The sequence below is a fragment of the Carassius auratus genome, unplaced genomic scaffold (assembly GCF_003368295.1).
Source record: "Carassius auratus strain Wakin unplaced genomic scaffold, ASM336829v1 scaf_tig00021008, whole genome shotgun sequence".
NCBI lineage: Eukaryota > Metazoa > Chordata > Actinopteri > Cypriniformes > Cyprinidae > Carassius > Carassius auratus.
Window position 1 is genome coordinate 184,249 of NW_020525078.1, and position 24,712 is coordinate 208,960.

At 37.8% G+C, this 24,712-nt stretch overlaps 3 protein-coding genes across 5 annotated transcripts; 1 reads left to right on the forward strand and 2 right to left on the reverse strand.

The window, feature by feature from the left end:
• Positions 1 to 1,230: 1,230 nt before the first annotated feature.
• LOC113076702 (DDB1- and CUL4-associated factor 15-like) lies at positions 1,231 to 7,453 on the reverse strand. The gene is made up of 13 exons (XM_026249387.1): positions 7,347 to 7,453; positions 6,630 to 6,727; positions 6,406 to 6,544; positions 4,899 to 5,005; positions 4,663 to 4,808; positions 4,414 to 4,572; positions 3,613 to 4,197; positions 2,752 to 2,843; positions 2,555 to 2,677; positions 2,333 to 2,415; positions 2,146 to 2,250; positions 1,949 to 2,064; positions 1,231 to 1,835 (listed from the first exon to the last, which is right to left on the reverse strand). The coding sequence occupies exons 1-13, from the start codon at positions 7,440 to 7,442 to the stop codon at positions 1,780 to 1,782; spliced, it is 1,905 nt and encodes a 634-aa protein (XP_026105172.1). The 5' UTR covers positions 7,443 to 7,453; the 3' UTR covers positions 1,231 to 1,779.
• A 776-nt stretch (positions 7,454 to 8,229) lies between these two features.
• Positions 8,230 to 9,217, forward strand: LOC113076683 (essential MCU regulator, mitochondrial-like). 2 transcript variants are annotated; one of them, XM_026249367.1, is made up of 3 exons: positions 8,230 to 8,393; positions 8,762 to 8,905; positions 9,003 to 9,217. In XM_026249367.1, the coding sequence occupies exons 1-2, from the start codon at positions 8,232 to 8,234 to the stop codon at positions 8,897 to 8,899; spliced, it is 300 nt and encodes a 99-aa protein (XP_026105152.1). In that variant the 5' UTR covers positions 8,230 to 8,231; the 3' UTR covers positions 8,900 to 8,905; positions 9,003 to 9,217. The 2 variants fall into 2 exon arrangements, with proteins under 2 accessions (XP_026105152.1, XP_026105154.1); XM_026249369.1 differs by having other exon boundaries at positions 9,006 to 9,217.
• An 852-nt stretch (positions 9,218 to 10,069) lies between these two features.
• Positions 10,070 to 18,689, reverse strand: LOC113076679 (TRIO and F-actin-binding protein-like). Of its 2 annotated transcripts, none has more exons than XM_026249362.1 (12): positions 18,604 to 18,689; positions 17,902 to 17,958; positions 17,624 to 17,692; positions 17,360 to 17,449; positions 17,160 to 17,269; positions 15,407 to 15,842; positions 15,099 to 15,318; positions 13,902 to 13,995; positions 13,457 to 13,616; positions 12,190 to 12,303; positions 10,968 to 11,054; positions 10,070 to 10,343 (listed from the first exon to the last, which is right to left on the reverse strand). In XM_026249362.1, the coding sequence occupies exons 1-12, from the start codon at positions 18,649 to 18,651 to the stop codon at positions 10,182 to 10,184; spliced, it is 1,647 nt and encodes a 548-aa protein (XP_026105147.1). In that variant the 5' UTR covers positions 18,652 to 18,689; the 3' UTR covers positions 10,070 to 10,181. The 2 variants fall into 2 exon arrangements, with proteins under 2 accessions (XP_026105147.1, XP_026105148.1); XM_026249363.1 differs by lacking the exon at positions 18,604 to 18,689 and adding an exon at positions 18,124 to 18,336.
• Between the last annotated feature and the right edge of the window lie 6,023 nt (positions 18,690 to 24,712).

A 24,712-nucleotide genomic window follows, 5' to 3' on the forward strand; every position in this document is an offset into this window, starting at 1 on the left:
TCAGCTGTTTATTTTTGATGCTTTTTGATTTGAGTCTGATGCTGACGGATCAAACGTGCCTTCAGAGAGTTATTCAATCTAGAGATCCATAAATGCATAAATAAATGTCAAAAACAATCATGAGAATGTTTTTTTTTTTTTTTTAATTCTGAAATCTCATCAGGCCTCATTTGTGAAACATAAGCAGAATCAGTTTAGTGTAAATTATCAAGTTTGGTTGACATGAATGAGATTCAGTGTTTAATATATAATGAAAGCATCTTGTGTTATAAAGAGAGTCATCTGTCATTTTTCCTCATTTCACACGATTCATTCATTCTGCATCCACATTAATGTAGTTGAGCACAAATTATTATTTTCTATCAAACACTGAACACATGTATTAGTGATGAGTACAGAGATGTTTTGTGATTGGGCGCTTTGGTGCAATTCATTAATATTCTGTGTCTAATTACGGTGGTTTTAACAGCCAATCAGCAGCTAGTGTGTAACTCTCCAGTGGTTATAGAGCCAAATCTAATGTGTGGAACAATTCTGCAGCAGTTTTAATGAAAAAAAAGAAAGAAGATATGCTAGTGATGATTATGAATATTAACGTAACCGTTTAGCACAGGTTTATATTGTTTTTAAATATATATAAAGTGTTTCTTTAATTGTACTATAAGAGTTGCTGAAATTATTGCCATGTATGATTATGCTAATGTATGATATAGTTTTATTCTCTTGTACTGTTGAAACCATAATGGCCTTATTTGAAGTGTACCTGTAGCTGAGATCCGTGTGAAAATCTGTATCATTGTGCCTCGAGGTTCAGTGTCCCTTTAAAAGCATCTTTTAAGAAAATTATGCATTCCGATGTTTTGTGTTTGTTATAAACATGCAGTTCACTTATTTTCAGTCTTATTGTTTACAAAAAAAATATTAAATCTAGTTTTTGTTAATTGAAATAAAGCTGAAACAAAATATACATTTTAGATGAAAAACGTTACATTTAAAAATGTATCTGAAAATGAGAAATGTTGCAATGAACTGAGATAACATTATTTTTCATAAAAATTTAAACGGAATAATATATATATTTACAATTAATGTAAAATACTACAACAAAATTCAAATGAAAGCTGAAAAATAAAGCTAATTAAAAATGATAATAACACATTATTGTATATAAATCATATTTAAATAACACTGCTCACTTTGATGCAATGAAAAGTCATAAAACCAGTGAAGTAATGAAGGAATAATTTTTATCAAAAATAAAAGTAAAACAACGTTGCATAAAATCAAGATTCTCATCCAGTCCAGCTGTGAGGCCACAACTAGTATTAAAACAGGGCAGGAGGGGTCGACAGCTTCTGATTGGCTGAGGACTCGGTCTAAACGATGTAAACAACTGCATCCTGAAACAAACAAAACAAATCAAGCAAACAATACAGATGAGCCCCAAAGCAACGTCTTATTTCTGTGCATTAAAAAATCCTGCTACACCTTCCAATAACAGGGCATTTCAAACAGAAAAAAACTACTGCAGTCCATTACACTAACATCAAAACAAGCGTGTAGAAGTGTTCAAGTTTAGTGGAGACAGACGTTCAGCTCTGTTCTCCATTGGGATGGTGATCACTAATGTGTTTCAAAAAATGTTCCCAGAGTGTCCCGCGCTGTCGTGTCTTTATGTCAATCACACAGATACACGCAACAAACAGGACAGAAACACTGAGAGCGGCTGTGTTTGGACACAGCAGAGCAGCACTGAAGAGTGTGAGCGTGTCGTCTCTCTCACAGGACGATCCACGTGGCTCTGTCGTTATCAGCCAACACCTGAAGAGAAGAACCTGCAACCAGCAGAAAAAAAAAGAAAAGAGTGAAAAATCTTTCACAAACATCAAAAACAAAACTCTTTTGATCAGTAGTGCAGGTGTATTGCTCATGTGTGTCTAAATCACACCTTTATGCAGAGCCTCGTTGGTCATGCGGTTGATGTAGCGCGAGCTGCTCTCAGGAACCAGCCACCGCATGACGGTGTTCACACACGACTTCCTGTAGGAGCTCCACACGCTTCCACTGCGGCACAAACACACATGTGAACATCTCAGCGAGGGCAAACAGACAGACAGCAGGGGCCACGCATCCGAGGGTCGTTACCTGGTCTGACCTTTGACCTCCGTGAGGTCACCGACACCGACTGTACGACACGCTCCAGTGTTCAGATCCCAACTGACCTGCAGACTGGAGTGATACGACTTCGGTCTACACACACAGACAGAAAACAAAGTATTAATGGACATTTCATCATATGCTTGTGTGTGTGTGTGTGTGTGTGTGTGTTTACCTGCAGTGTTCATCCTCACAGTTAGAGAACGCCAGCAGCAGCAGCCCGATGTTTATCACCACTATATTGGTCTCCGGGCAAACCTGTTGCCATAGAAACAGCAGAACACATGCAAATAAGAACAATGCATCAATAGAGCGCAACAGCAGAGTAAACATTCCATTCATCTTTGTCATCTTCAGACTTTAAAAAGCTCCTCCTGAAGAAAAGAAACCCCATCACCTCGAGGATGACCACATCATAGTCGCTGAAGGAGCAGAACTGGGAGCCCCAATCGGCATCATTCCTGATGACCTCGTTGATGAGATACTCGAAGTCCAGCGTCAGCTGCTCCACACACACACACTGAGAGAGACGCAAACACACGAGAGATCAAACACAGCCCTAGAGCATCAGACGTGTGTGGGATCAACACACACCTGACCGCTGAACTGTCCCGTCACCAGCTGCAAGTTTCGTCCCTTCAGATCCGTCACCGTGAAAGGAAGCAGGACTTTATCATCCTCATCTCCTACAGACAAGAGACAGGCCAGTGTAGTCAAAAGATGACTCTAATGAGTCAGTTCTGTTTAGTGAATCAAAAACAGCTGGTGAATCTGTTTCATAGTGAAATACAGTGTGATCAGAAAACAAGTTATTCTTTAAGAGTTGGTTCTTTTTATCAAGTCAAAAAAGAAACGCGGTGTGACTGGTGTATTGAGATCACAACCAAACGGCTCTTACGAACAAGTTCTTTTATTAATTATAAAACATACAATGTGATCAACGTAGTCTCATTCATCAACAAACAGCTCTTATGAATCGGTCCTTTTCAGTGAATCATAAACATATAGCATGAGTAGCTTAATCCAATTCATGTAAGAATGACTCTTATGAATCAGCTCTTTTTTGTGAATCATAAGTGTACATTATGTCGTCATTTTTATAGTGAATCAAAAACATATCACACGTCTGGCACAGTCTGATTCATGAACAAAAGACTCTTGTGAATCAGTACTATTTAGTGAATCATAAACGTATGATGTGACTTGTAAAGTCTGATTCATGAACAAAAAACTTTTATGAGCTGGATGTTTTTAGTGAATCACAAAACACACAGTGTGTCCAGCTGAGTCTGATTCATAAACAAATGACTCCGGTTCTTGTAATTAACAGTTCAAAAAGACAAGCTTCTGATCATTCATTGAACCTAATATGTCAGAACGGTTTCTGAATCTACATCTGATTCCAAGTTTTGTGTGTGTGTCTTTAATGACAAGAAAAGATGAGAAATGTCATACCGCTCGGCTGCTCTGACGCACTGGCCTGTGGGAGTCTGTATCTGAGAGTGGTGTAGTTGACGTAAGCAGGCTCAGAGGAGGAAGAGGAGGATGAAGGCTCATGAGGATGTGGAGACAGAGAGAAGACGGAGGAGGTGGATCCAGGAGACATGACTGTGTTGCACACAGCACTGTCCTCTGCGTCTGTGGGTGACACTGAACCTTGGTTCTGTCCTGAGGAGGAAGACGAGGGTCCCGGGACCTCTGCGTCGCATTCCTGTGTCTCTCTCATTCGCTCCTCCTCGCTGTGGAATCGCTGGGTGTCCGTCTCTTCTTTCTCTTTGTTTTTTCTGTCATGTTCCCTCGCTCCAGCCTGAGCTCGGCGGAAAATGTCAGCAGCGAACTCTCTGGCCCGCACGGCCGCCTGTGATTGGCTGGAGGAGAGCGGGGTGAAATGGGGCTTTAACTGTCTGAGGTCAGGTGACCCCTGAGACGAGGTTGATGAGGATGAGGAAGGCGATGTAGGACCGACAGGAGGAGAAGAGGAGGAAGCATCTCTCTTACGGTAGAGAATCTGATTGTTTTGACCCTCCTGCTGCCCGTCTCCTACACCCAGAGGAATTCACACATCAAATGACATCGAGTTCATTAAATCAAACTAAAATAAATACAAAAATACACCAGATTTACTATTAATGAAGTAAAGACATTGTATAGATAGCAGCAAATAAATATTAAAATGTAAAATGTTTTGAGAGAAAGCAAACACACACATCCATGTGGACATCAACAAACGGACGTGAACAAACACTGGCTGTGTACCTGAGCAGAGGGAGATGGCGCAGGCCACCAGAGAGTAGCTGGTGTTGAGCAGAATCACCTGGTCCTTCTTCAGCTGCAGCGCCGGCTGGAACGTCGGGAACGGATAAACCACTTGATAGCGAGCGTTCAGAACATAACCGTGCTGCAGACACTCGCCACCTGCACACACGTGAACAGAGAAAAGTGTTTGTTTTTGTTGCTAGGAACTGGAAAAAGCTATTCATCAATGCTAATAGTACACCAATGCACCTGTGCGTATGGTGGACACGGAGGACGCGGGGCAGCACTGTTTGCACGGTTGTGCGGGAGGCATTGAGGTGATGGTGATGTAGATGTCCCTGTTGTTCTCATCACTCATCATCATGTTCATCAGGGCTGAACTGGAGCTGCGCGTGCTGACAGAGCACAGAGAGCACATGTTTAGATGACCGTAATAACCCAGCCACTGGCTCATAACACACAGCACAGAGATGCAGGGCTCTTACTTGAAGCCAAAGACCACCAGCTTGGAATGATCATGGTGCCACTCGCAAACGGTCAGATAGAGATCGCTGTAGATGTCCTCACCTGCAAACAAACGCACATGATGCACCTGCAGAGAGACACAGATAAAGTTCATGTAATATCATGGGGTAATCTTAGTTTAAATGTCTGTTTAGTCTGATTTTATATCAGTTCAGTTCATTTTATTCACAAAGCACAGTTAAACAGCAATGGTTGACCACTGTGCTGAACAGTATTGTTTGAAAGACATCAAAGTAGGCTACAAAAAATGATATGACAAGACAAACAGTAGCCTAATCATTTTTAAATAAGCCCCTGTTGGCTCATACACTATAAGCTTTCTCTAAAAGATTGTGTGTTGCAGTTGTTCTAGTCATAGGAAGGCTGTTCCATAGTTTAGGCAATGGCGAAAAGCCCGGTCACCTTTTTCTTCAGTCTGATCTAGGGACCAATAAGAGTTTCTGATTTAATGACCTTTGACATCTAGCTGGGGTGTGTAAACCTAAAATGTCAGAAAGATACAACAGTGCCAGTCCATTTAAAACCTTAAAAACAAAAAGTTATATGTGGGAACCTTTCCATTGTACAAAAGATTCTTTATAGTGGCAAAAGGTTCTTTGGATTATTAAATGTTCTTCATGCTAAGAAAAACAAAAGGGTTCTTTTTAAAACAATTCACTGAAACGTTCTTTGAGGAACCCAGAACGGAACTTCCATGGCATCGGTGAGAAACCCCACTTTCAAAACCTTTTTTTTTTTTTTTAAAGAGTGGAGTTTCAGTCATACATGCATCATCAAATCAAAATATTTGTGCGCATTACTGACAGAGCAAATAAAACATAATACATTTAGAAATAAACATCAGAAACCGATCTGAAATAATGTAATTTAATTGTAACTTGCACCATCACGCAACTTTAGTTGACATTGTCTTATTTTACAAATATCTATGTTGTTAGAGTATATTTTATTTTAAATGGACTGGCAGCCAGTGCAAAGGGAGTAGGACATGGGTAATATGTTTGTATTTGCGAGTGCCAGTCAAAAGTCTAGCAGCTGCATTTTGAACTGTTTTAGGGGATTCATATATGATTGGCTAATACCGATATACAATGAATTGCAGTAGTCTAGTCAAGATGAGATAAAAGCATGTATAAATCTCTCAAACTCAGCACACGTTAAAAAAAACCTTAGCAAGCTGAAAAAAATAAACTAGATTTAACTAGTGCATTTACATCCAAGTGATTTAATATCAGACACACAAGCAGTTAAAGTACTCAAACCATGGATGTCATTTGGCATAAAAGACAGGTACATTTGACTGTCATCAGCATAACAATGAGCAGAATCCATTGGGAGTATATATACAAAAAAATAGGAGCTAGGACAGAACCTTGAGGAACTCCACAAGTCAAAACTGATTTAGAGGATGAGCACCCAACCACACAAACTGAGAAAGATCAATCATTCAAATACGAACATATGTACCTGTTTGAGGCGGCTGTGCAGGTTGAACTCCCACCAGTACAGGTGATACGTGTAGAAAGAGAAGTCATCGTCTTCGCCGCAGTCACTGGTGTAGGACAACACATACCGGCCACATTTGGTGAAGCCCAGGAAGATGTGCCTGTGACAGCAGACAGACAGACCAATCAGATACAGCATTCATATCGCTCCGATAACGGACGGGACGGATCGCATCTCCTCCTCACCCTGCTCTGAGGAATTCCTCGCTGACGATGGTCTTCAGCGGGACGCAGACGCGTGGAGGAAGTTTCCGGAAGAGCCGCTGAGAGAGATGCCCATTCAACTGACAGATTTAAAGAGATATATGAATACAGTTACAGAGTAATACACTTGGAAATATTGGCCATAAGTACAGTTAAATTGGCTGTTAAACTGACTTTGTAGATAAAGCTGCTTAATCAATGTTGTTTAGGTTAAATATTAAATCCATGATAGTTATGATGATCATCTTTGCACTGAACACTACCTGAGGCATTTCTACCATTCATTCATGTTAAATACTGACCTATTTAGTATAGACCTATACCATAATGAGATTGTGTTTAGGGTTGAAACTGTTATTTCAATGAGAATGATAGATGTCAGTGGAGAATAATGCACAACCCACTTTTGACCATTGTTGGGCATATCAATCAGATTCATAATCAAGAACATTGTTTGTTGTACATTTATATTTGCGCCAAAGAACCGTATATTGTAAATAAAAATGTGTCCATTGTTGCGTCCATTAAAAGGTTCACATATATACAAATGATAAACACTAAGGGACACTTAAATGACGGTAAATAGAGCTACAGCTAAAATGCTAATAACACACACATTATTATCTACGTTACGCTTAGAGGAAGAACCATTTCACGTTATTAATGCCACTTTTGTCCCAAATCCCCGTTTCTGCCTACCCGCCCACGCGTCAGAAGTTTGACGACGTGATCTTTGTGTTTTTTCAGTTGTTTTTGTTTGTTGTCGTTTTTCTCTGATTTCGAGCTGGGCGCCATTTTTGATTTTTGCCAGCTCTTTGGATTTGCCCTCAGTACAGCCCGGACAGCTTTCTGATTGGCTCTGCGTTCTCAGCTGAGGGCTTTGATTGGTCACAAACGTCGTCAATCAGAGAAACGAGGGCGGGTGTTCTGCTAGGAGTTTCTCAACGGCTCTGGGTTCTGCATAGTATTCACCAATCAACAACTCTATAATATAAGTAACGAAATTAAGTGTTAAAAATAAATGTTTCAAAATTAGTTTATATTTTAAGAGGTTTCTGCTTAATCTGCTAATCTCACACATAATGTCAACGACATTAAAAAATATATAATTTATTTTATATTTTATATTCCATCACACTGTCACATTTTTATACGCGATTATATTAGTAAATAAATGTCAACTTTAAATTGAGTTTTTTTTTATTAAGTTTCCATTCTACATTCTACATTACTGTCACACTGTCATATTGTTATTGTCGAGACTGAAGGTGATCTGAAGGTGTGTCTGTTGAAATAGTTGTTACATGAATGTTTGTGTGAAATCCCTGCCTTTCATTTACACATCCCAAGCCATTAATAAGCTTTATTTACATTACTAATGCAAAATATACAGTGTCAATTATTAATTAATATTATGATATAATGATTAAACACAACTATTCAATAAAACACGAACTGTAACAGAAGTATACATTTTTTTTAAATGAGTTTAGTAACCGTGTGAGATGAATAGCTCACATTTATCCCGCCCCCTAATTACAAACCCAAAAAGGGGCGTGTCTCTGAAATGCACAAACAGGAAACATGGCGTCGTTGGCAGGTCGTCTCTCTCGGGCTTTTTTCCTTAGAAATACTGCATCACTGAGCCGCAACACTGGCCCGAAATCAGTAAACGCACCAGGACCGTGTTTCAGCCGAAACGCCGTGTCAACCACAACGGGGGGTGTCCTTCCTAAACCAGTTAAGGTGCGTTTATACGTGTCAAATTGCAGCTAGAGACTCCCAAAGGGACGCAGCATCTAGGGTTGGGTTTCGTCCTGGCCAATCAGAATTAAGGATGGCTCGACTGACACGACCAGTAACCAATCAAATGAATGGTGCGGCACATATCTTATAAAATAAGGAAGTATTCGTGTACGGTTGTTTTTATAAATCAATTATTCAAAGACATGTCAGTTTAATGATATTTCAATTTTTTTCCGTACTGTTTATACAAAACTCATTTTCATATTTTTTATTTTAAATGTACATTCTTCAACCAGCACCCATATATTCTTATAATATTTTTTAATAATTATGAATAATATTAAATTTAAGCTTTCATATTTCCGCAGGTCCCGTTCGGTCTGACCCGCATGTTTATAGTGGTAATTCCGTTCCTGTATGTCGGTAATCTGATCAGTAAAAATTTCGCTGCTCTTCTGGAGGAACATGAGATCTTCGTCCCAGATGATGATGATGATGACGACTGAGTGCAGGTACACGTAATACATCAATTTAATTACCATACATATACTATGCGTTACTGTGTGTATGTGGTTTTCAGATATTCATGTTCTTGTTTTTTCACTCCAGCAGTCTGAAGATCCTCTGAGCTGTTCCAGATGAACAAGATATATTTGTGCAATAATGAAGATGGTCAACACATTTTGTGTTTACATCCTGCATTACACTAACCATGTCCATAAGCCAAAGTTTAATGCTGTTTTTATGTTTTTGAATATTGTCAAAGACAATATGACTTGAGGTTGCCCTCATCAGCTGCCTCTCTTCTATTTAATAAATCGCTCGAATGTTATTTGCTGGTTCTGGTTTTGTTATATATGTAATGTGTTATATCATACATGATTTATTTTACAAAGATATTACATTGTTATGGGGTGCCTGGTCAGATGTGGTAAGATTTATCTACAAGACAAATACATTTGTGCAAGGTTTACTAAATATAAGCTTTATGCGAGAGAGCGAGAGAACATGAAATATATATATGTATATATAGCATTAAGATATAAGATTAACATTTATGATTTGGACTTAACATTTACATTTAGATTTAAAGTGAAGATTTAGATAAAACATTAAGATTTACCTTTAATACTTTGTTGTAATAGTCATATAGTTAAATATATATAAATATATATATATATATATATATATATATATACACACACTGTATATATATATATATATATATATATATATATATATATACACACTATATATATATATATATATATATATATATATATACACACACTGTATATATATATATATATATATATATATACATACACACACACACACTATATATATATATATATATATATATATATACACTGTATATATATATATATATATATATATATATATATATACTGTATACATATATATTAAATTATTAATTTTTTTAAATAAAATTATTGCATAAAGTTTATTTTTAGTAAAGCTTGGACAAATGTATTTGTTTTGAAGTTAAATCTGACCAGTTTTTCTTAAACATTTTATTTTACAAACGGTGCCCCATACATTGACATTCATACACTTTTTACACAAGTTTTTTTTTTACTTGTTTAACTTAGAATATATCTTGATTTAAGAGCATAGAGTGTTTATTGACTTTCAGCACCACTGTAGTTCCTAACAAACAAGATAAAAAAGAGCTTCACATAACACAGTATCCTGTCTACACATGACCTAAGGGAGATGGAGAAACTAGTGCAGCCCATCTGTCTCATTTGCCCTCTTGCTGTGCTCTCATTGGTCGGTGCTGTTGCCTAGGAGACGCCCCTCCTCCAGTGCAGCGTCAGTGAGTTTGAGGTGCTCTTTAAGTGCATTGATGTCTCTCTCACTGCGGCCCCGTAATTCAGCCAGCTCCACATACACCTGTTTATAGCGCTCGCTCAACGCTTCATTCTCCTACAGGCAGAGAAACACTGTTACTACACACATAAACAATCAATCCAGTGATTATTCATGTCTAAGCATCAGGTTTTCATAAAGCATAAAGGTTTTCATATATATTAATACTGAAGTTGGTTTTATTTAATTTACACTAGTGTTCAAACATTTGGGGTTCATAAGATTTAAAAAATAAAGTAAAAATACAGTAATATTGTGAAATATTATTGCAATTTAAAAGAACTGCTTTCTATTTAAATGTATTTTAAAATGTAATTTATTCCTTTGTTTTTTCAGCATCATTACTCCAGTCTTCAGTGTCACAGGATCCTTCAGAAATCACTCTATATATACTGAAAACAGTTTTGAGGAAACCGTTAATCTTGATACTGATTAATATTACATTCAAAAGAACTGCATTTGTTTGAAATGGAAATCTTTTGTCACATTTTAAATATCTTTGCTGTCACTTTTGATATATTTAATGTATCCTTGCTGAATAGAAGTATTCATTTCTTTAAAAAAAAAATGTACTGATCCCACAAACATAAGGTTAGATCACGTACACCTTTTGACAGTAAGACTGGGAACATGTATAAAGTGAATAGTATTCATTTAGATTTTGTCACACAAACGTTGTACCTTAGTAAGAGTTTGGACCTGTTTCCTGAGACAGCTGATCTCCTTGTGAAGAAACTCCACCTCGCTCTCCTTCACCTTCAGTAACATCTACAGACGAGCAGGGACATGTCAGCAATACTCCATTAAAAACTACTTTAATAACATCTTGATTCAATTCAGATACAATTATTCATCCATGTTTTGACCACAATATAATGAACCAAATACATACAATTTGTTTTTTCAAAACCTCATTTGTCATACCATGGAATATTTAAATTATGTGCAAAAAAAGATGAAGGATTATTCAAATTGGTGAAAATGAACCAGTGTTCAGTCGCAGCACTTAAATATACTTTTTCCATCATAATTGGAGGGGAAAAAACTATATTATTATCACCCACACTAGTGTTATTATAAATAATGTATAAACCACCCACACAAATGGACAAAGACAACAAATGACAGTTCATTTAAGAAGTAAATCAATGAGTGTAAAACACCTAACATATTGACAAATATTTGCTGGAGATCAGTAGATGGCAGTGTTTGTCTACAGAAACACCAATCACTCACGTCACATGCCCCGCCCCCCGATGACGTCACCAGCATCCCTCGTCAACCCATGTCGAAAACTCCACAATATATAGCTGTGTAATTATACTTCATCCAACTTTGTGGATCTTGTTCAGATTAACCAGACAAAATGTTTCATCTTTTCTTTTTTTTTTTTTGATTGTTGTCATTTTAACACCTATCTAGGTATTTTAAACACAGAGATCTGGGAACATGTCAAGATGTCTTCATATATTATGAATCGAAAATGATTTCTGTAAACTTTATGTTGAATCCTATGATTTTATATGACGGATTTCATATACATAAAAGTAAAAATGTAATTCTAAAACATGTTTTAAAGTTTATTGATTCTCTTGAATGTACTGATAACAACAAATCTAAATATACAATTATATTTGCTGAAAAGCTAACTGAAATAATATCTAGTAATTGCTGTCTACTTTTTTCTCTTGTTTGTGCAGTCTTCAGTGTCACATGATCCTTCAGATATCATTATAATATTATCCAAACCTTTTGAACCATAGTGTATATTTTTGGGGGCTTACAAGATGACTGACTGAGCATCAGATTACATTTTATCTTCTATGTATTAATACATCTCTCTGAATCTTCATGAAATAATGGCATTTTTATTTCATGTGTAGGTCAAAGGTCACAGCTTTACCTCTAGTTCGGAGGTGCTCCTTTCGTAGCTGCCGAGGGGAACTACTCCTGACCTCTGACCTGTGATGAAGGATCGCATGAGACTTATCTCCTCCGTCAGACGATCCTGCAGTTCCTGTGAGAACAGGAAATGTGATTTTGACATGTCCAAACTGAAAACCACAAACATTCACACACGGACAAAGAGGTCATTATTTGTGTTTCACGCTGATCTGAAACCCATTTTGTAGCATTTGTGTAGTGGCAATAACCCTGCTTAGTATTAGTAATCCAGTCCTGGGTGAGTAAACAAAACTCAGTCACTCTTCTGAGAACTAATGAAACAGGATGCTGTCTGTTGAGACATTAGAGTGCAGATACTGACATCCTTATCTGTTTCACCTCTGACTCACTGATATGTGTTGTAATTTTAAAGGCGCTGTGAGTTAGATTTCAATATCTGACATGAGGATTAAATGTGCTGTTTCCGAATAATCACGTTTATGAAATTAGTGCACATGAACTTCACCATAATTACTAGTGGGAAAATTTCTGTAAGCTTCTTTTCACGTTAGGAACATAATTTATTCATTGAGTTGATCAAAGGATACAGTAAAACTTTTTATAATGTTACTAAAGTTTTCTTTTTCAAATAAATGCTGTTCTTTTGATCTTTCATTATTCAAAGATTCCTGAAAAAAACTAGGTGTATATATCTATATATCTAACATCAAATCAGCATATTAGAGTGATTTCTGAAGAACCACGTGACACTGAAGACTGGAGAAATGATGCTAAAAATTGAGCTTTCATCACAGGAATAAAATACATTTTACAATATACTCGCAAATAAAACAGTTATTTCAATTGTAAAAAATATATTTAGCTTTATCACAAATTATTACTGTATTCTTGATTGAAAAAAAGCAGCCTCGGCGAACAGAACAGGCCATTTTCAAACATATTAAAAATCTTACAGGCCCCAAACCTTTGAACATACATTTCCCATAATTCTTTGTGGCAGGATACGACTAACAAAACATCAGTTTCACATCTAATGCTTTATGTCACACTAGAAGTAAAAAAGCTTTGTGTCTTTGTCAAAAAGTAAAAAAACTAAACAACCGAATCACATTCTGATTTCCTTATATCCGTGGACTTCCCAGCAGAACTTCAATCACCGTTTTTTCTTCCCGTTAGACTTAGAGGCAGGGTGCATACACACAAGTGTGTATCATACATGATTTCATTGGTGAATCTGTAATTCATGGACTCTACTTCATGTCTACCTGGTTCTCTTGCCGGAGCTGCTCCATCTCTCTCTCCTTCTGTCGGATCTCTCCGTTCCTCTCTTCGGTGTTGCTCTGGATGCGGTTGAGCTCCACGCACTGCTGGGAATATCGCTCTGACAGACCGTCCAACTCCTGCTGCAGAGCGAGCGACTCGCACCTGACACACACACAAGAGCATGCATTGATTAACCGATCGGTTAATCTCTCCGTGGGGGTCTTTGTCAATTACCCCTGCCACTTCTCAGAGTAAATGACGCTCTTGTGTTGTGATTCTGTGAGCTGTGAGAAAATCTAAATCCTACAAAATCTTTACTCATTTTTAAAGTAAACGTAAGAGTTGTCTTTACTGTTGTTTGCTAGTCCATAGATCCTGGATATCTTATTTTGCTCATGATTATCTTGCTGCATGTATTGTGTATGAATTGTCTAAATGTGTACGTACAGCTGTTGTCTGACGGAGGGGTCTGTGGTCTCTCCTCCGTGAGCCTTCAGCTTCTCAATCTCCTCCCGATGAGCTTTCCTCAGAGCCTCCATCGCTGCAGGGTGAAGATGAGACGTGTGACCACAAGCTTAGTACTTAAAATGATGGAGAAACGTCACCTGATCATATTTCAAAATCAGTGTTACTTTAGTATCACTGATATACATCTACGGTTTTTCTTAATATGTTGAATTACATAGAAGAATTCTGTTTTGTTTCACTAAGATTTTATTTAAAGATGTAGTCTTTTTGTTTTTAAGTTTTTATCATTTGTGTTTTTTTAAGCAAGTCTATATATCGGTAGTTCATATTAATTTGTATTTATTAGTTTTAAAGTTGATGGTGAAATGTAGCATTTTCAACCACACGTTCAAGTCTTTTATATATATTTTATTATAAAGCTGATTGGTTGCGCCAAGTTCGAAGCTGTTTTACAAACACCTTTGTTTACAGACACCTTTGTTTACTTCTGCAACCACTTTGATGGAACCACAACTGTTTCTGAGGAACTACATTGTTTGGAGGAAGAATAATGTTTTTATTAACATCATTACACTTCATTTGCTTTATTTTTATCACCCCTTAGCCGTTATAAATTCACAGTAAACCACGGCTTCACAGGGCTTATTGCTTTATTTTATGTCAGTTAACAATTTATTTCAAGTAGTGAAAATGTGTTATTTTAATGATTTATTTATTTAGTTATATATACCCGTCACAAGTTTGGGGTCAGTAAGGTTTTTTTTTTTTTAAAGTCTCTTACGTTCACATGGTTATATTTTTGATGAAATATACAGTAAAAACATGAGTATTCTAAAATATAATGTAATTTATTTCTGTGTATTTTCAGCATCATTCCTCCAGTCTTCAGAGTCACATGATTCTTCAGAAATCACTCTCATATACTGATTTGATGCTCAAGAAACATTTCTGATTATCATCAGTGTTGAAAACAGTTATGCTGCTTCACATTTTTGTGGAAAACATAAATCTGTTCAAAGTTCAAAGTTCAAAAGAACAGCATCTGTTTGAAACTGAAATCTTTTCTAACATCATAAATGACTTTCCTGCCACCTTTGATCAAATGTTTCTTTCTTTAATGATAAATGATTGAATGACACTGTGATGTTCTTCCCCTCTTATTTGAGCCACACTGACCTTGCACTGCGTTCTTGGCTTCCTCCTGCAGCAGTCTCTGTTTCTCTCTCTCCATCTCTCTGCGCTCTCTCTCGTGCTCGTCGTGTATCTTCTGCCGTCTCTCCCTGTGCTCTCTCTCCAGCTGCTCCAGCTTCAGAGCGCAGGGAGCATCAGGACCACAAACACCAGCAGCCACACGGACCTGACGGAGAGCCTCGATCTGCTGCCTCAGAGACACCACCTGACCAACACACACACACACACACACACACAGATGATGCAGATTAAATGGTCCTAGACCAAAACGATGTCTGAAGCTAAAAACACACCTCCCCCTGAAGACCCACATTTGTTGTTTGGGGGTTCTGGACACCAGCTGGGGACCTTTTCTCTCCGATCGGAAGCTGCTCAAAGTCGGCCCACTTGCTCTCGATGTCTGGCCCGGTCTGAGCGTCAGGAACCTGCGGCCGGGTCAAAATCACTGGAGTCACGACACCCTTCTTCAACTCCACCTTGTCCCAGGGGTCTTCGCCCTCCCTGTCAGAAACTCCCTCCTGGAACCACTTGGTTCGGCCCTCCAGACGTCTTTCAAGCTCTCGGTCGCGGCCCTCGCCGGCTTCCCGCCGGTTGGGTAACGGTGAGGACGTCATGCGGGGTTCATCCTGATACGGACCGCAAACATCTGACCCCGGGTCATGGGGTGTGAGAGGTGCATTCTGGGAATCAGAGTCCTCTCTGTCGCTGATGTCACTGTTGTCTGGGTGTCTGAGAACAGACAGAGATATCAACTTCCTACTTCTGAAAACAGGAACCTAAGTCAAACCTCAAACCTGCTTCAGGGAAACATCAGTAACATTATTTACTCTAACACTAGCTTGCCTTGTGCTTTTTCTATTCTATCTGTTTTCTTTTTATTTATTATATTATTTAAAAGCCCTTGCTACGTGTACTGTGTTTAAGCTAACTGAGACTTGTTATAGCACTTGTGTATCATTGCTCTTTTTGTTGTTTTTGATTGCTTCCATTGTCCTCATTTGTAAGTCACTTTGGATAAAACCGTCTGCTAAATGACTAAATGTAAATGTTATTTCAGTTTATAAGCCCAAAGTCAAATCTTTCAGACGACCATAACCAATATAGGAATGATTCATGAATATTTTATATAAATTATTAATGGGTGAATAATATATGAAAAATGTCATGTTTCAAACCAGTCAAAATCCAAAGAATTGCATTTAGCATGAAGATTTTTTTTTTTTTTTTGCAATGAGACATTATTTTTATGACAATTTCACTGTAATCCAACTATTTTATTGCTATTCCAGCTATTTGTTTTTCTTATTTTATTTTATTTTCTATTTTAAGTTTGTTCTTAATTCTTATTATTATTATCAGTGATGATTCTCATTATATGCTCATTATTGTAATGTTATAGTTGCATTATTGCAAATGCAACTATTGTATATTATCAGATATGCTTAATTGTCATTAAAAACACTTTATGGACTGAAAACTAGGTTCATCTCTTCTCTCAAAAGTCAAAACATTATCTTTTTTTCTTGACAGTTTCTGAAATCTTACAGAAAAAAACATCATCAAAATAGCAAGATTTTAATGTGGATATATTTTTTTTTTTTGAATAAACACATATATTCTAAATACCATGAAAACATCTTACATAAAATGTTATTTAAAATATTTAACAATTGTATTTAGCACAAATATTAAGCTTTGTTATATTAATAAGAAAAGCTTTATGAACATAATTTTAAGAACATTAAGATATTTTTGCATTATTGTCACTGCAATCCAGCTATTTTACTATAAATTTGAAATTTAAATTTTCACTATAAGCACATTATTGTAATTCTATACAATATGGATATCAAATAGCAGTTAAACATGCATTAATGCATTATAGCAAATACTTCTACTGTGAATTATAAAATATGTTTAAATGTAATGAAAGTAAAACATGAATGGTCCTAAAAACGTTGTCATATCTCAAAATAATTTTTGACAGTTTTCATGAAATCCCCCCGTGTCTGATTCTCTGTGTTTATTTCTTCAGCTCTGTCCTACCGGATGCTTTCAGCCGAATCCCTGAACGATATTCTCCTCCTGAGTGTGTCGATCCAGTTCCTCCTGATCCTGGAGGTCATCGCTGACAGGGTCACCAGTCCATGACGCATCTGCAGATCAATCACAGAGGTTTGAGACATAGGAATATTCTTACTTTTTCCCAATGAGTGGTCCTCTTAACTTATGTGACACCTTCTTACATGCAGTTGAAGTCCATAGTTTTTATCGGCATCGAATTCCTCCACTCGCAGACAGTGACGTAAATAAATCTCCCCATCTGCCTCATCTCTCTATCAGGGCGGAAAATGCAGAATTCAAGATAGTGTCTTTAAATAAGATCATGCTTTCAGATACTATTTGACAAATTTATTCCAAATTTGTATTCCATGTTTGCCACATGACATATCTGTAGAGTCCTTAGATAATATGTACTTTGCATGGAAATGTCAGTCATTCTCGCTCACCTCTTCAGCCACAGAGTCTCTATAGTATCTCAATCCTGAATCAGAGATCACGAACCAGTGCTTCCTCCACTACAAACAAAAACAAGTACTCATAGTTGTTTGTGCATTTCCACAAAGCAGTAATACTGCACAATAATCAAAGCCTTGTCTATTTTTCTAGCTCCTTGAACAAGATTTCAGGCTAAATCAAGGGAAATATAAAAAATAAAATTATGCCAACTTCCTTATAACAGCCATAGACATGCGATAGATCAAGTTCAACAGAAGCAGACCTGTACCTCTTCATCTTCATCCAGCATATACATCCATCCCTTTTTACAGAGCGGAAGATCAAGCTTTTAGGAAACAGAATCAGTTGCGTTAAAACAAGTGCATGCATAAGGAATTCAATATATACAGTACAAATCTTTCAAGAGCAACTGTATGACATTTAAGAGCTCACACAAACACACACCATTTACGTAAGTAATTTAACAAACACACACATTTCAATGACTTACCGACATGGGTATCCGGTTATAGCAGACATGAAATAGGAAAGAATCTACTTTAGTTGCTCAATTCACGCAAGTTCGAAGTGTCACAGAAACGCGTATCCGCACAACCACAAAGTCGTGCATTAAATAAATACAAATTCGCGCTCATTTAAGAAAATGTTGCATTAAACATAAATAGAACGTGTACGAAAACTTTAAATTATCCGCGCGTGACTAGACGAGCATCTCCAACAGATGATCACGTGACAAGACGCTTCCGCGAAGAAGCAGCTCGCGGTTTGACACATCAACAAACTGACCTGTACAGCTCCTCTCAGCATAGTTTAAGCGTCAAACTAACTAAAACCTTTATATCTAGCGCTAAGTATAACGTGCTCGCTGTGTAGGAGGTCTTCTGCGAACACAAACACCTGCCTCTGAGATAGAAACCGAACACCTCAGCGTTGGTGAACTAGAAATGAGTGTAACTTTAGGAGACTTTACCTGCATCTGAGGGGGCTCTTCTGGACTTTTGTGCTTCCCGTTTACCATCCGAACGCTTTCTCCATTTTTGCTGCACCTCTGAGAACATATTCAGAGAGATACGAAGACATTTTTAAGCGTGTTATTTTTTAAATGATGTCTCAAGAAAACATTGCAAGCTGTCAGTGTTGGGGAGTAACACTAGTTGCATGTTACTGAATTACGTAATTTAATTATTTAAAAATGAATTGAACTGTAATCTGTTACAGAACTGAGAAAAATCGTGTCATTAAATTAGTTACTTATAAAAATGTTAATGATTACAAAAGGGTTTGCATCTTACCTTTTTCACACACATGCAGATTTTAATTGATATATTTAATAAATTGCATTGATTGCTCTAGTCTAAAGTATGAGACACCAATATTTCAGGAGTTTTAGATGCATGCTTATTTAATAACCAATTTATTAACTTTGGTTTATGTATATGCTTTATTTTCTAAGATTGACAGTTTTTTTCCCCAAGGCATTGTTAGATGCCAGTGTTTCCTAAAAACAGTATCATAGCTAATAACTATTTCTTGTTAGGATTTTTAATCTGTATTTAACCTCAGAATGACCTCAAAGTAAAAAGAATGCAGCTTCTTTGTTCTGAGTGGATGTTAGGAGGATACGCATCAAAACATCAAAATAATAAGGTGCTTTCAGTGTAAATCTATGGGATTTTTCATCTTGCCTATTTTATCATCTGTCCGAATATGTGCCATTTTTATGCCACTTATTTATTTTTTGCCTCCACAGATTCAGCAGGATAGATGACAGGTGAGATGACATCAGTCAGAAAGGGAAGTAGAGTGTGTGAAACTGTGATCTCAGGCACCTGTGAATGGCCTGATGCAGTGCTGATGGTTTTTGATGACCCTCCCATCTCTTTGTCTGGACGTCTCCGTTCTTTCTCTCTGCGGTCTCTTCCTCTCTCTCTTTCTCTTCCTCTGCCTCGCTCTTCTGAAACCTCACGCTCATGGTCATATCTCCCATCCCCATAGCTTTAAACACAGATAGGAGAAGCAGAATTTACTGACAGGGTTTCCTCTCTCTCACACTCACTTTGCCACTGAAATGATGCCAGTGCTTTGATGGGGTTCTGTTATCCTTATACGAACCAGACTATATTTTGACTAGAGAGCTAAAAGATGATGTAATGAAGGGGTTTGTGGGTTGAGGTGGATGCTACTGGGCCCGATTAAAATATTTTGAGAATTTTTTTTTTTTGATTGCAGTAAATGTATTTTTAGGCATGCCAAAATCTATATATATATATATAGAATTTTAGGATAGATAAAAAAAAGTAAAAAATATATATTTTTTTTTTTGTAGGAAAATAGTCAATCCTCAGAGAATCATCATATCTGGTGATTCATCCAAAAGTTTGAAAACCTGTGGAAGTGTCAAACTTTATTTTTATTTTTTAAGCTAAGTTTTAAGACCTTATTTTAAAAAAAAAAGTAATTTGAATGGCCAAAACCTATGTAATGGTCACAGGTTATTTATGATCTCTGACCTGTGCTGATTGTCTCTGCGTGGGCTCTGGCTCTGCGGTCTCCTCCTCACTATTACTGCTTCCTCTTCCTCAGGGTACAGCTTTGATCGGGGGATATCGGCTATGATCACATAGTCCTCAATGGTCATCTCTGGCACTGCGGGTTGGCTGGAAGACCTGGTGTTCTCCGAGAGGATTAGCGCCTCCAAACCCCGCCTGATGTTGCTTCTGCTCCGATCATTGACCGGCTTGTCCGTCTCTGATATTGAGGCTTGGGATTTGGGCAAATCGGGGGATGGAACCTGATTCCGGCTCCTCCTTGATTGGGAGATGTTTGGTGTTGATGCAGGTGAGGCGGGGCTTAGAGGGGAGTGGGTGGGGCTTAGCGACTGGTTGGAATCAGATCTGGATTGTTTGTCCGAGGTGTCTGAGTAGCCGCAATGCCTGCGGCTTTTGTTTTTCGAAGTACCGTTTTTTAGTATACCGTGTTCATCGTAATCTTGATAAGGCCTTGAGGCACCATGGCTGTTAGATCCACTGTTGTAGCCACTATTTCGACTGCCGCGGCTTGTTTTGTCATCACGATAGCCTCGTTTAGGAGAGAAATCCCGACTGTTGTATCCAGTATTGCATGCCTCACTCTTTCGACTGCTGCGAGCGCTATTGCGACCACTGTGTTTGCGTTGATTATAATCGCCATCGATTTCCACATCAGAATGTCTTTTCGACCAGCCGTTCCTTTCTTCTGAGACATCTGACTCTGCCGAACTCGCAATTGATTTGAGGTTCTTATAAAGCTTTTCAGAATCCAAGCTGTGTCCGTAGGAGCTTTGGGAGGGGCTTCTTTTGTGGGTGGGGCTAAAGGACTCTCCATATTTATTCGTACCTGAGCTTCGCGAGGGGGACGTGGTGCGCGTGACCACCGAATCTCGTCTACGTGATGGAGTGCATTTTCCAGAAGCCTGTCGAGAGGACGTGTGGGACGTCCGGTGTCCGGTGGAACCTCGGCGATGGGGCGAACTGCGCGATTCCCCTCGCCTCTGCGGTGAGACGTTCGTGGATCTCGGGCTGCCGGAACGAGGGCTTGCACGGGATTGGCTGTCCCCGCGTCTGAAATTTGAATAGGACATGTGTCGCTGGGGGGAGAGGCCACTCATTGCCTCATTGCTGAGATTGTCAGAGCGCCTCCTATAGGACGGGAGACCCAGGTCGGGGTTTCGGTAGGGGATTGTGGCTTTGCGCTCAGGACTGTGATTGGCTGGAAGAGGGTGACCCCTCTCAAAATAGCGCACGGGAGCTGAAGAACTGCCATCTTCCGGCTCCCTGTCCCGTGAGAGGAAACGATTAGCCCTTTTAAAAATGGCGCGACCGTTGCTTTGTTCTGTTTCTCTTCTAGTCTCTGTTTGAGGAAGACATGGCATTGATACTGTGCTGATGCATATAATTATTGAAATAAATGAATAATTAAATGATTAAAGAATTAACATTTTGGTAAAACTTTAGTATAGGGACCAGTTCTCTCTATTAAATAGTTGCATGCCTATTAAAAACATATTGGCTGTTTATTAGTAAAAATAAAGCACACATTCTGCATGACCATATTCTACATCTCTAATTCTACCCAATACTAGGGTCCTATGTTTTCTTCGATGCGGAAAACATGGAGGGAATCGCAGTATCCAGTCATTAAAATTGAATTTTTACTAAGCCATATTTGGAAATATAAAGTGAAAACTGATATTCAAATGCTTTTTATGCATATAGTCTGTTTACTATTATAAAGATCTAATTTATTTACATTACAAGCTGTCGGAATTTCCTCTTGCTTTTTGGCCATATTAATATCATTGACTACACATAGTTACATATTTTGCTCAGTTTGGGACTTTTTTTTTATTATTTCATATGTAAGGGTTAAATCTCACCTGTGTGTTGGCTGACACTTTCTCTTCTGCTCATGCTGATGCTTCCTCGTCTGCTTGTGTTGGCGCTCCCTCTTCTGCTCTGCATTTCTATTACAGAGCGACTTTCTGAGCGCTGAAGTGCCGGTTCCAGTCGAGTCATGCTTTAGGTCTCTTAGTTTAGCAATAGCTGCTCCTTTAGTTTGCAGATGAGTTCTTCAGGTCCACTCTTTGTTCTACAGCTGTTGCTTGTGCTGCACATAAAACAGATTATTATGTTATAAATCAAAAATCATCAGATTATTCTGCCGGCTATTTCTTGAATTTTGCTTGGCATGCATAGACTTTTTTTTTATTATTATTTTTGTTATCTGTGGACTTATGTGATGACCTTTGATTTGACCTGCCATGCCATATCACACAAGCGAAGGGGGGAAAAACATAATTTCTAAATATTTGTGTTTTATTTTCTAATTACAAAGTATAGAACATAAATGAATTAAAATTTTAAGATTTTATTTGTTAAATATTTTCTTAAATATTATTATATAATTTTTTGTATCTCTCATTTTAATTTTAGTAAAAAAAAAATCATTTTGTTGTGTTTAAAATTTTTATTAGTTAGTTTTAAGTTGTCCATATTTTTATGTTTATGTATTTATTTATTTTATTCATTATAGTATACCAGTCAACTTAAACAGCAGTTAAAGTTTAACTAAAATATATAGAGAGAGAAATATCGCTACCTGAAATAAAATTAGTTGTAATTTATTTTATTTTACTTTATTTTAAAAACTATTTTTTATGGTTTTTATTTTTAGGTTTCGTTAACTATAATAATAGTTTGGGCAACTCTGGTTTAGGCAAAACCCAATCAAAATTTTCCCCATTAATCTGATTCAACTTTGCATCTAAATCGTGTGTTTGTTTGCTTGTTTTTTTTGTTTTTTAGGTTTTGCTGTATAGACAGGAGAAACTGTATTGCCTTGTCCATTTATTATTTTGAATGTGGTCACACTTTATTTCAAGGTCCAATTCTCGCTATTAACAAACCATTAACTACAACTTTTGCCTCAATAAACTCCTAATTTGCTGTTTATTAATAGTTAATAAGGTAGTTGTTAAATTTAGGTATTGTGTAGGATTAGGGATGTAGAATATGGTCATGCAGCAGAATATGTGCTTTATAAATACTAACAAACAGCCAATGTGTTAATTACAGGCACGCTAATAAACAACTATTTAATAGTGGGAACTGGTTCCTAAAGTAAAGTGTTACTTTGCATATAAACCATAAAATGCATTTTTATATTATTTTCGTTTTGTTGTAGATCATCTGGTTACTCTGACAGCCCTTCAACTCATCAATGCACACACTGGATTGACGCACACTGTCACGTTAAGAGACAAAGTAGCGAAGAACAAATTGACATCTCAGCGGCTGCTTGTTCAGGACGCATCACCTTAACTTCCCTGATTGGCCGATTGTGACTGAATCCAAGCGCTCTTGAATAATTTACATCTCTGAGGTGAAGGTAGAGACTTTTAACTCCTTAATACAGCGATAAGTGCAATCTTAGCAGGATCTGTACCAGAAACAGGATATTTTAGTGTAGCTTGTGAGTTAAACAAGTTCCTCGAGTTCCTTAAAGGTTAGATGGTTTTTATGCCAGAGCTCAAGCAACTAATCAAGCAATGTTAGATTTTACAGTAACTCAGTTTAACATCTACATACAGTACTTGTTGTTTGAGGCATGAGCTTACAGCACTGACATGCAAGGTGAGCAAGAAATTAAACATAAGATGAAAGTAACCAGCATTGATGGAATAGAATCAAATAAAACACTCCACACAAACCTTCTCAATGCTTCCCTCTTCAGCGTCTTGTATCTCTTCTTCTTCTCCCCATCTCCGTGGCGTTCCTCCTCTGGCTCTTTCCTTCATTAGTTTAGGAGCGGCAGGTGTAACTCAAGCTAGACTCTGCCTCTCCTCATGACTATTTCATCACACCTGCTCTGTCCCTGTTGCACCCGAGTCTGCTTCCTTGTTCTCCTGTTCCCAGTTCACATGTTCTTCTTCTCGTCTTCTGTGCTCCTCGGTTATTTCCAGCTCTGGCCTTTGTTCTTCTCTGGTTAGTTTTTCACTCTGCCGCTAACGGCGTATAAGTAACCAGCACCGGTGGATGTGAGTCGAGCTCTCGCAGCACAGTTGGACGTGACTGATGACTTTACAATTCGAGTGTGCTGCTGTTTCGTATTTTATCATCATGTTGTGCTGGAATATAGTGTTACCGTCTGATCCCTGAGGACTCCACATGATCAGCTCATTAAAATGCAACAGGATCACAGAGCAAGCCTCTTATTCCCCTCTTTGTTTTCCGTGAAGTCACACTGATGGCAGCTCAAGCTCTAGTGCTAATTGAAGTGCAGAATGCTTGGCCAGCTTGATCTTGGGTTGCACTTGGCAGAGGTCTTCTGATGAATGCAATGTTACCATTGGGACATCAGTTTAATGTAAAAGGCCACTCAAATTTACTCCAACGTTCAATCGTTTCATTTGGATGCACACTTTCTAAAGTGGATGTGAGTGGTGTTTGTCCATACTAAACACCACCGTGATTCTGAAATGTTTTGGGTGGTTGCTTTACTATGAGGTTGCTAGTTTTAGGGATTTTGAAAACACTTTAAAT